General features: G+C 37.3%; 1 protein-coding gene across 1 annotated transcript; it reads right to left on the reverse strand.

Annotated features, from left to right (window-relative positions):
• Nucleotides 1–252: 252 nt before the first annotated feature.
• MMP7 (matrix metallopeptidase 7) lies at nt 253–10,621 on the reverse strand. Its single transcript, XM_008020665.3, has 6 exons — nt 10,467–10,621; nt 7,624–7,850; nt 7,390–7,538; nt 4,684–4,812; nt 2,975–3,136; nt 253–541 (listed from the first exon to the last, which is right to left on the reverse strand). The coding sequence occupies exons 1-6, from the start codon at nt 10,581–10,583 to the stop codon at nt 513–515; spliced, it is 813 nt and encodes a 270-aa protein (XP_008018856.1). The 5' UTR covers nt 10,584–10,621; the 3' UTR covers nt 253–512.
• Nucleotides 10,622–11,594: the final 973 nt, after the last annotated feature.

Raw genomic sequence — 11,594 nt, forward strand, 5'->3', positions numbered from 1 at the left:
GAATTGGATTTTCCAGAGGACTCAGAGTGAGAGCACGGGCCACAAAGGTAAGGGGAAATTAGTGTAACTTTGGGCCACACTAGTGAACAATAAAGAGGTGGAGCTCCCACCTTCCCTCTTGGGTGGAAGGGTAAGGTACTGCAAAAGATCCCAAAATAGTGTGGTGGGATTCTTTCTTTGTCCTAGTCTTTCTTTTCATTGTATAGTATGTCTTCACTTGCCATAGAAAGAGTGCTCCCAAATATAAATAAATTTACCACGGAATAAACATTTTATTTATTTGTGTACATAACATTTATTGACATCTACCCACTGCTAGTATAGATGAGTAAGACACAGTCATGCCATAAATGAGTTTATCCTTAAAAGGAGTGAAAGACATTCAAAAACCAACTGCAATAAAAAAGGGTGACATAATTGCCAAACAGAGTGGAAGAACAGTGCTTATCAATTCTGATTGTGCAACAATGATATAAAATCCAATGAATGAATGGATGTTCTCCTTGAAGTTTCTATTTCTTTCTTGAATTACTTCTCTTTCCTATTGAGAGGAAAAAAAAGAGAACATTCTGATATGTAGAAAATGCATAAAAACCATCCTACGATTATACCGACAAAGGAAATGTCACAGAAAGTATAATCTATTATTCACTCAGCCCAGTTCCATGTGCCTGGGACAAAGATTCTGAAGAACAACCTCCAGAGGCTAAGAAGGCAGGATTGACTGGAGTGTGGGCCCAGGGCTCAGGTACCTTTGCGTCTTGTCTCTACCAGTTTACTAGCTGTGTGACCTTAGGTAGTTTACTACTTAACCTCTCTTAGCATCGGATTACAAATCTGTAAAATGTGGATAATAATGTCTCATTGAATTCTTGAATTAAATGAGTCAATCCATGTGAAGTCTTGGAATACTGCAAGTACTCAATGCATGTTAGCTATTATTTATTTATTTTTTGAGATGGAGTCTCACTCTGTTGCCCAGGCTGGAGTGCAGTGGTGTGATCTTGACTCACTGCAACCTCTGCCTCCTGGGTTCCAGCAATTCTTATGCCTCAGCCTTCCGAGTTGCTGGGACTACAGAAACACACCTTCATGCCTGGCTAATTTTTGTATTTTTAGTAGAGATGGGGTTTTGCCATGTTGCCCAGGTCTCAAACTCCTGGCCTCAAGCGATCCCCACCCGCCTCAGCCTCCCAAAGTGCTGGGTAAAGGCGTGAGCCACCGTGTCCAGTCAGCTATTATTTTTATCATTCTGAATATAGCATTAGGAATCTTGTATCTTAATCACTTTCTTTGGAATCTATGTTTTCTGCTCATATTCTGTTTTAGATTAACTCCCTACATTTACAGCCTACATAATTAAATTCTATTTCCATTTGTCCAGAAGTTACTTCTTTCCACCTCTGACCAGGGGTGCCCTTTTGTCTAATACTTAAGGTTTTGATGCACTAGTCTCTTTTCTTCCTATTAAATTTAATCAGTATGCCTCGGATCTTCTTTATTCTCTTTGTATTTTTCTTAGGGTTCTAAAATATTTACAGACTGCTGTAGAATATTCCATGAGTTTTACAGTTTTCTGTAAGGGGAGGGTAGTATTTTCAGTTTTCTTGGTGATAGTTTTACCAACAATAGTCAGCATTTTGTGAATCGTTTGGATAGCAGTGGTTCGTTAAGTCAGATCTTTTGGGAATAGTTACATAGCATTTTCCAAAGTGCGTTCTCTGAAGTACTATTTTATGGGACTCATTAAGACACATAAAAAGGATTATAATTTAGGAAACACTGGGTTAAACGTTTGTTCAATAGTCTATACTCTCCAATATTCTATGTACCTGAAATACAGTAGGTAGTGTTTCTCGAACTTATTTCTCCATAGTCTCCTTATCTGGGAATCACCCTGCAGGACTAGTGTTCTGAGAATACATTTTGGGACATGCTAATTTATAGTAAATGCTAGGTTGAACTGATATCTTAAATCCAGTGTCTTACTGGAATATTTCTCCCTTGAGGACAGTCCTCTATTATGTGGAAGCACTTTCGTTGCTCATGTGATCATTTGAAGAGTCTTATATGATCTTTTTGCAGTGTATTCTCTTCATCCTGATCTTTTTTACTGGCTAGGTTTAGTTATATATGCTGATTTAAAGATGCCATTCTGTATTCTTTTATCCTTACTAGGATAAAAAGCTTACTGGGCAGTGATAGGCAGGGATATGTAGTAGAAAGGGTATGAAGTCACATAGCCCTCACTTGGAATCAAGGCTGAAGCACTCGGCAGTCACATGACCTTGGACAGTCCACTTAGCCTCTGTGAACCTTACTTTCCTTACCTTTGTCCAGAGACAGAGCTTTTTATTCTTGTCCTTTGATTTCTTTCTCAAATTCTACTTTTGGCTGACTCAATTCAGTAAATCCAAATCAGTTTTCTTAAAAAAACTGAATTTGGAACTTGATTAAACCAAAAAAGCATAGATTGGGACATGGGATATACATAAGTATCAAGACCAGGAATGATAAGCAGTTTCTGTCTGTGGTTAACCGCTTTCTCTGCATGTGTATGCAAACAGGAATAGTAGGGTCACTTTTAATTATTTAGGGTTGAATCTTTAGGAGTGGGCAGCTATGAAGAAAGGTGTTTTGTCCACCCCTGCAGGGGACACTCTCCTAAATAAACTATTTAAACTGAGAGAGGAAGAGAAGTGGGTGGCAGCTTGAAGAAAATCTTGACAATATCATTTGCGTAATTTTACCACATTGTACTGTGTTACTGAAACTCACAATCAACATCTTCATGGTATAACACAGCTAGTCATATTTTAAGTATCTAAGGTCCCCAGTTCCTCCCCTTAATAGGCTTTTTGATATAAGTTCCAGTGTGGTTTTCCAGGTAAATACCCACTTCCTAGCCTTTCTTTTTCTACCCCACTCTAAAAAGAAAATGTGAAATCCTCTTATTTGAAATAATAAATATTACCATATAGTTTCTGAATGCCTTTAATATCATCCTGGGAAAGTTTAAAATTTTGGGGATCTCCGTTTCCATAGGTCGGATACATCACTGCATTGGGATCAGAAGAATGTCCCATACCCAAAGAATGGCCAAGTTCATGCGTTGCAGCATACAGGAAGTTAATTCCTACAACCGAAGAAGTGAGAAACTAATGATAAAAATAGCTGCACATATTGTTGTAATATTACATATAATATATGATATCGTCATTTAAATAACTAAAGAAAAATACCAAATTTTTAACCCTCAGTAGCTTACTTATTTGTTTCTAGGCTTTCAAAAATGGAGAGAGGTTAGAAGGATAATCAGAATAGGAGTACTTTAATCTCCTCACTACTTCTGCTTCTTAAAAATGTGTAATGTTTTTTATTTGCTTCTTTCATTCAGGCAGCAATACTCTGCAGTGGAAAGCAAAGGCTTTAAAAGCACTAAGACCTAGGTTTGAAACGTAGCTCCACTGCTTACTAGCTGGACAACTCTGGACAGATTAATTGATGTTGCTGAGTCTCCGTTTCTCACCTGTTAAACAGAGACAGTAATTCCTGCCCTATAGCTTTGTCATGATAACTAGAGTTTCTCAATATTTGGGAAGTCACAGCCATTCAATAAATGTTAGTGACTCTGGATATCAGAAGAGAGAAAGTTGGCTTTGAGAAAGCGAAGATTGAAAGGCAGGATCTCCAGGCAATGCTGGGTTTTGTCTTTCATTTTGATTCATTAACTTATATTACATATATCCTTTGCTCTCCTTCAGACTCAGTGAAAGGCTTTACAAGTATGTGGAGGGTGTGAGCCTGTGAGTTTGAGGAGTGGCCAGAGCTCTGGTGATGTAGCATTGAATTGAAGGAAACTGCCTTTAACCTACCTTAAGTGGGAAGAAAGAAGAATGAAAAGAATATGCTAGATGTGAATGGGAGGCAGCATCACAATTTTACATAGATTTTCAAAGCAAGGCAGCAAGCTATGGTGAATTCCCTTTGCCAAACACAAGTACAAATTTCCCTTTTAGGGTCAGTTGGTAACCTTTTTTTTTTTTTTTTTTTTTTAAATTGTCTCTAATTGGGATTTTTATGCCAGAGTCTTCTCCATTACTTCTATGATGTGCCTGTAATATCCTACCATGTAAAATGATAAATATGATAGACTAAGTCATGGATTGGTTCTTTTTGGAAAATAGTGAATAATTCCAGAATTGCATATACTGCTTAAATATCATAGTTTCTACTTCTCTTTCTTTCCATTTGGGGCATGTATTTTTTGGAAATCTGAAGAAACAGCTATAATTTATTGAATTATTAATATATTCCAGGCACTATATAGGCATTATCCCATTTAATGTAAAGAATCCTTGATGTGGGAACTATTTATATTCCCATTCCACAAAGGAGGAGACTGAGGCTCAGAGAAATTCAATAACTTGCCCAATGACACAGAGTAATTGGTAGATGTACAGCAAATTGGACCAGTGCTGCTTGACTCCATAGCCTGAGTGTCCATCTTCTGTATGTGTAGCATTATGAGTATATTACATGAAATAATGCATTTCAGGTATATAGTACAGTGGCACTTAGCAAGGGCTCAATACTTATTATAAATTAAAATAATTATTTAACTTAGTGTAAGTCCAGGATTTTAAAAAGGATGTGGAGTAGAAGAGACATGAGTTGCTATACCTAGACTGCTACCATCCGTCCAGCGTTCATCCTCATCGAAGTGAGCATCTCCTCCAAGACCTGGCCCAGGTGCAAAGGCATGAGCCAGCGTGTTTCCTGGCCCATCAAACGGGTATGGGTCCCCATGAGCTGAAAGAAAACGGAGTGATTGTTCTTAGTGACTGATTTTTTTCCTCCAATAATTTTATTTTTCAGTTTATATGATTATTGAGGCTCGAAAAAGCAGCCCAGTCCAGGCCAGGCACGGTGGTCCATGCCTGTAATCCTAGCACTTTGGGAGGCTGAGCTGGGTGGATCACCTGAGGTCAGGAGTTTGAGACCAGTCTGGCCAACATGATGAAACCCCGTCTCTACTAAAAATACAAAAATTAACTAGACATGGTGGCACATGCCTGTAATCCTAGCTACTTGGAGGGCTGAGGCTGGAGAATTGCTTGAATTCAGGAGGTGGAAGTTGCAGTGAGCTGAGATCATGCCACTGCACTCCAGCCTGGGTTACAAGAGTGAAACTCCATCTCAAAAAATAAATTAAAAAAAAAAAAAAAGCAGCCCAGTCCAAGTAGCTGGCATTGTTACACGCTGTCAGTTGCATTCACAGGGTAGTTGGGGTGCTTTCTTGGCCCAGACACTTTTTCCTTTCACAGAACTATTGCTTATCACTGATAATCACCATATATTGAAAGCTTACTGGATATAGGACTTAAAATGCAGTTATATCTAACTTAGGGTTGCATTTAAGCTTTTGTTAAATTTGACCACTTTGCTCTGCCAAAGGGTGGTGGGAGGGAGAATGAATATGAATACTGCATTTGGCAGGTAATTTGTGCACCATTTCATATTTTTTTTTTTTTTTTCTTAAAAACCTAGCTTATTCTTTGTGGGCATAGTAAATAGTCTCTTAGAGAGCCATGCTCAAGATCTCTTAAAATGGCTTTTGATAGTCCTTTAATTTGTGATGCGGAGCTGGTTATCTTCAAGGTGATATGAGGCCAGTCCAGTTTATCTAGCTCTTAAAAAACTTGTAGTGCTATGATTAGTGCTTTCCCATAGCATTTTCTTCAGTGTTTTCAATATTGTGGGTTGAAGTTCAAATTTCAGCTACAGTAGCCGGACAGTTCCACATAGAACAGACCTAAATGGGCAACATTTTTCTCTAAAGTTGCACCATGAAACACTAGCAATTAAGAACAGTTTATGTATATGTGTTATATATACACACACACACACACATATATATAACCCTTATGCTAAAAAAAGGGTTTATATACAAATATATATATTTTTGCATATATGTATATATTTTTATATATACATATATATTTGTATATATACTATATTTGTATTTTATATATATATACACATATATATTTGTATATATACAATATATATGTATTTTATATATATATGTATTTTGAGACATAGTCTTGCTCTGTTGCCCAGGCTGGAATACAGTGGTGTGATCTTGGCTCACTGCAACCTCTGTCTCCTGGGTTCAAGCGATTCTCATGCTTCAGCCTCCCAAATAGCTGGAATTACAGGCATGTGCCACCATGCTCAGCTAATTTTTGTTTTAGTAGAGATGAGGTTTCACCATATTGGCCAGGCTGGTCTTGAACTCCTGACCACAGATGATCCACCTGCCTCGGTCTCCTGAAGTGTTGAGATTACAGGCATGAGCCACCACGCCCTGCTGGGTTATATAGTTTTAAGTTCTTTAATATGAAAGTTTCCATTTCCTACTTCCTTGCCACATGAAAGGCATTAGCAACAGGTTATATACCACTTCTCAGGGGCCTCTTGAGGCCTTTGGAAGCTACAGCTCTTTCTGTTGATTTAATATTGATGTTAGCTCGATATATTGTAAACATATAGTCATGTGCTACATAATGATCTTTCAGTCAACAGACCACATATACAATGGTCCTGTAAGACTATAATGGAGCTGAAAAATTCCTATAGCCTAGTGATATAGTAGCTGTGATAATGTCATAGCTCAGTGCATTACCTTGTCAATGTTTGAATATGTTTAGACACACAAATACTTGCCATTGTGTTATAGTTGCCTACCGTATTCAGTATAGTAACATGCTGTATAGATTTACAGCCAAGGAGCAATAGGCTATACTATATAGCCTAGTTGGATAGTAGGCTGTATCACCTGGGTTTGTGTAAGTGTAGTCTATGATGTTAGCACAATGACAAGATTGCCAAAGGTCTCATTTCTCAGAATGTATTCCTATTGTTAAGCAGTTCTTGACTGTACATACAAATAATAATTCACATTACAAAACAGGGATTGGCAAACTTTTTCTGTAAAGGATCACATAACAAGTGTTTAAGCTTTGTCATCTCTGTCACAGTTGCAGCCTGACCCCAAACAGTCATAGATAATAGGGAAATGAAGGATCCTGACTATGTTCCAGTAAAACTTTGTTTACAAAAACAGAAGGTGGGCTGGATTTGGCTCAGTGGGTCCTAGTTTGCCGACTGCTGCTATAAAGACTGGCTCTATATTACCAGATTATAAACATTATAATAATATTGCTAAATCTATCTGTCTGTCTGTCTGTCTATCTGTCTGTCTGTCTGTCTATCTACCAATCGTATCTCATTAAAGGATTTTAATCCTCATAAGAAAAGAGCACTGATATAAACCATGAACAAACAAAACAGGACACAGGATTAGCCTACAGGAATCTTTCTTACCTCCTCGTGCAAAGCCAATCATGATGTCAGCAGTTCCCCATACAACTTTCCTGAAATGCAGGGGGATCTCTTTGCCCCACATGTTTAAAGCCTTTGACACTAATCGATCCACTGTAAAATGCGGTAAGTCTCGAGTATATGATACGATCCTAGTAGCAAACAAGAAAACAATGTTTGACTTCTTAGGAAACAGACTTTATTGTTTTTGCCAAAATGAGCCAGAGCAAAACTAACCTGTAAGTGACTACTTTGGAAGTCCATTTTGGGCTATTTGGAAATAGTGAGTATTCTGCAACATCTGGCACTCCACATCTGGGCTTCTGCATTATTTCTATGATGCGGGAGTTTAACATTCCAGTTATAGGCAGGCCAAAGAATTTTTCCATCTCCTTGAGTTTGGCTTCTAAACTGTTGGCATTTTTTGTTTCTGAGTCATAAAGATAAAATCTCTTGAGATAGTCCTATTGAAAAGAGAGTAATTAATCTATAGTTCTTGTTTATTATCTTCTTTTATCTTAGAAGCTTATACATCTCTTGCCTTTGGTTCCTGTGGATTCAAATAATGATTTGAAGACAGAATAATTACGTAGTCACTGAGTAAAATAAGTGTGCATTAGTGAGGAGAAAATTTAATATTGCTAATGAAGCACTGGCATGCCATTTCATGAGCAAAAGAAAAGAATCCCTCAGTTTTAAAAAAATCCCTTTAAATGTTTGGGGCAGAAATACACTATACACTTTATAAAGCCTGGATGTGTATAAGAGCAATCAGGAAGCATGTACCAGTCTGTCCTCAGGGGTACAACTGGGACCTTCTGTCGGTGTTATCATAGACCCTGTGGGGGAGATCTGAGGTCAACCAGCCCTCTCTAAGGTCCAGCTGAGATGTGGTTCCAGCTAAAAGTTAAAGGGTCTTAAAATTTTAGCACTGGGAAAAGATATTAGCAAATTATTAAGTAGTTCAATTTAATAATCCAGCAAAGGAACCAAAGCTTATAGCAACTAAATGATTTATGTGCCCAGGTTCACACCTTAAATTAGTAGCAGAACTGGACTTGACTTTCCTGACTCCTAGGCCCTCTTTTCCCTCTTTCTGCTCATTCCATTCCCAGCCCCTCTTTCTGCTGGTAAATCTCTAGTCAAACCCACTTTGGGAGATTGTAGTATACAGTAGGTCTTCCAGGTTTATTCCACACAAAGTTGGGTTCCTGGGAATTTCTCTAAAGGTTCTCAGTATCTGGATATGAGAATAGGAATCCAGCAGCACAAATACAACAACAGAAGTGAATGAACTAACAATAGCAACCTCATAGGAACATTTTTAAGCACTCACTAGTGCCAGGCACTCACATATTTATTTTATGTAAACCTCATAACCACCCTATGAAACAAGTATGGCATTGTTATCCTTATTTTATATGTGAAGAAATACAGCTCAGAGAAGTGAAATAAATTGCATAAGATCACCTCGTGAGTAACTAAAGGAGCCAGTATTTGAACTTAAGTGTTCTGACTTCTATACGTTAGAAACACGTGTAGGGTATGATGCCTGATAGTATTGTTGTTAAAATGATTTAAACATTGGCTCACTAATTTGTAGTTTATTTTGAGTAGATGGTAACGGTTACCTGTCTTAGGACAGCTCAGGAATACGCAATTTATGTAAGAAATCTTACTAATATTGTAACTTTTTTTCCTATTGCCAACAGTTGTCTCATTAAGTACAACAAATACTTATGTTCATCCATGACAATTGATAACTGATCCTTTATTTAAAAACAAATAACCTATTTAATTCCTTCTAGAGCTACAGACTTTACCAAGACACCCTCTGGATGTGAGATGTGGTAAATCTTTGTTGAGATGACTTTTCCTGTTTTTTTGTTAAACCTAGCTAACATCCCTCCAAGTAAAGAAACTCTAAGTTTCTGCTAACCTGCACTCTGAGTAAAGAAACTAAATGCAAAGTACTCTTTCTGGAGAATTCATTAGGTGGAACCATATAAAATTGCTGTTTTGGAGATTTTAAAAGTTAAATACTAGTAACTTCATGTGGTTCAATCTAACTTATTATAACTGGAACTTTTTAAAAGTCTAAGTTAATGCGAATTAAAAATGGACTTTTCTTATGCTTAAAGCCTAAATTTACAAATAATACTTATGAGTAATCATCCCATTAGTTGACCAAATAATAATTAGTAGACTGCTTATATTTATTAGACTGCTTATTAAGAAGCATATTGGAAAGAACATGATTTTTGAACCAGAAGCACTTGTCCTTGATTTCTATCTCTACCACTAATAAGTATATGAATCAATTTAACCTTGGTTTCCTCTTTTTATAGAACTAAGGATTAAATGTCACAATGTATATGTAAGTACTTTATAATCTACAATTGTTACATACATGCTAGTCCGTTTTGTTATCACCTCATTTACTTACTAGAATACCCCGTGTGGTATAAAACACATAGTATTATTTTTTTCTGCTGGACACAGGAGAAAACAAAGTCAAAAGTTAATGCCTTGTCTATCGTCATTGACTTGTTGGAGAGTTGTAACTTCTACCCATGTTTTCTGACTTCAAATATCTCCATTACAAACAGTTTTGTAAATATACAAACAGTATATTTACAATATACTTAAGTATCTTAAGAGGCAATATTCTGTATGCTATAGAAAAAGAACCTCAAGTTATAATAAATAAAAATAAGAACTTAATTTAAACAATGTTTCAGGTATTGTGTTAAATGCTTTACAACACCCTCATTTGGTTGATACCATGCTTATCTCCAACTTCCAAATTGGAAACCTGAAGCGTACAGAAGTTTAATGACCTTCCTGAGTCTATCTACATAGTGAGTGGAGGGTTGGAACCCAAGCCCGATTAGAGCAGACTCTGAAACCTGCTTTGAATGGCTACTTGATGAAAACATATATTGCTTTTATAATCAGAAAGACTACCCCAAAGAAAATTCCACTGCAATGCTAACATGGGAAGGGAAATAATTGAAAAACACATTTCTTAATATAGATGGCAAAAGAATGGAACCCCAAGTAAGTGGGCTGTGACATACCTGAGCCTGTTTCCACTGTAGCTCACTCATGCCTCCCGCCTCCCGAGGCAGCGGCAGGGCCAGGCTGCCAGGCAGCAGGCACACAGCACATAGCACGGTGAGTCGCATAGCTGTCATACAGAGACAATTGTTCTTGGACCTATGGTTGATTTGGTGTTTTCTGCTAGTGACTGCAGAAATTTATATAGCTTCTGAGCCTCGAATGTGGAAATAGGTGACTCATTTGAGTGTTTTCTTTCTTTTTAGAGTCTACAGAACTTTGAAAGTATGTGTTATTTTTCATTAACTAAAACGAGGAAGTATTACATCCTTATTGGCAGGAAGCACACAATGTATTTGTCTTTCAAAGGATTTTTTTTCTGTCTGCCACATAAATTGAATCCATGAGAAACCTCATTTGTTTGCCAAAGTCAAATGACTGCTCACATAGGTCTTTTCAATTTAAAAATGTAGGGAAGCATCATTCAGGACATTATTGTACCATATATTTTTAAAGGATTTTTTAAAAATTGAAAGGTATGGAAAAGTGCACAAAACATATAAATAATGAAATATAATTAAGCAAATACTGTAACAGTCACCAAAGTCAAGAAATAGAACATCACCAACATCCTGTCATTCTCTATACAGGGGAAAGATGGCAGGAGGCAGATGGAAATGCTGCTGTGTAGGTGGATTAATGGCCACCATAGAACTGTGTTGTGTCCCCTCACCTTCCAGGTCCCTTGGAGAGCAGTGATAATTCCCTTCTTTGGGTCTCCTTTTAATCAGTTTATGTCTTTTCTTAGTGGTGAACACTGCCTCTAATTCTTCTTGAAATAAACATGAAAAAATACCAAGCCAACAAAAATCTACAAGCATGGGCTTAACTGTTCATCTGGCTTACTTATTCTGCTTCTCATTTTATAGTCACAGATTCTTCCAAAGCTAAACCTTCAACTTGGAAATCATTGTATCCAATTTTTTTCTTCCAATCACTCTGACTCTGGCTGCTACCCAGCTACAGGTAGGGATGCATTGGTCCTTAGTACACAAAATGGTTATTCCACGTATAGCAGTAAGAATCCATTACCTACAGATTCTAGCCCAATGACTCTATTCTTACCAAAGATGAAACTGAGGCCAAGA

Source organism: Chlorocebus sabaeus, chromosome 1 (genome assembly GCF_047675955.1).
Source record: "Chlorocebus sabaeus isolate Y175 chromosome 1, mChlSab1.0.hap1, whole genome shotgun sequence".
Classification (NCBI taxonomy): Eukaryota; Metazoa; Chordata; class Mammalia; order Primates; family Cercopithecidae; genus Chlorocebus; species Chlorocebus sabaeus.

Bases quoted from the DNA above. Each gene is read 5' to 3' on its own strand.
- MMP7 (XM_008020665.3), bottom strand. From the start codon at position 10,583: ATGACAGCTATGCGACTCACCGTGCTATGTGCTGTGTGCCTGCTGCCT. The intron at 7,851-10,466 runs GTATGTCACAGC...TCTTTTCAATAG, and splicing joins TACAGTGGAAACAGGCTCAG to GACTATCTCAAGAGATTTTA. The intron at 3,137-4,683 runs GTATAGCAACTC...CTTCGGTTGTAG, and splicing joins GACGGATGGTAGCAGTCTAG to GAATTAACTTCCTGTATGCT.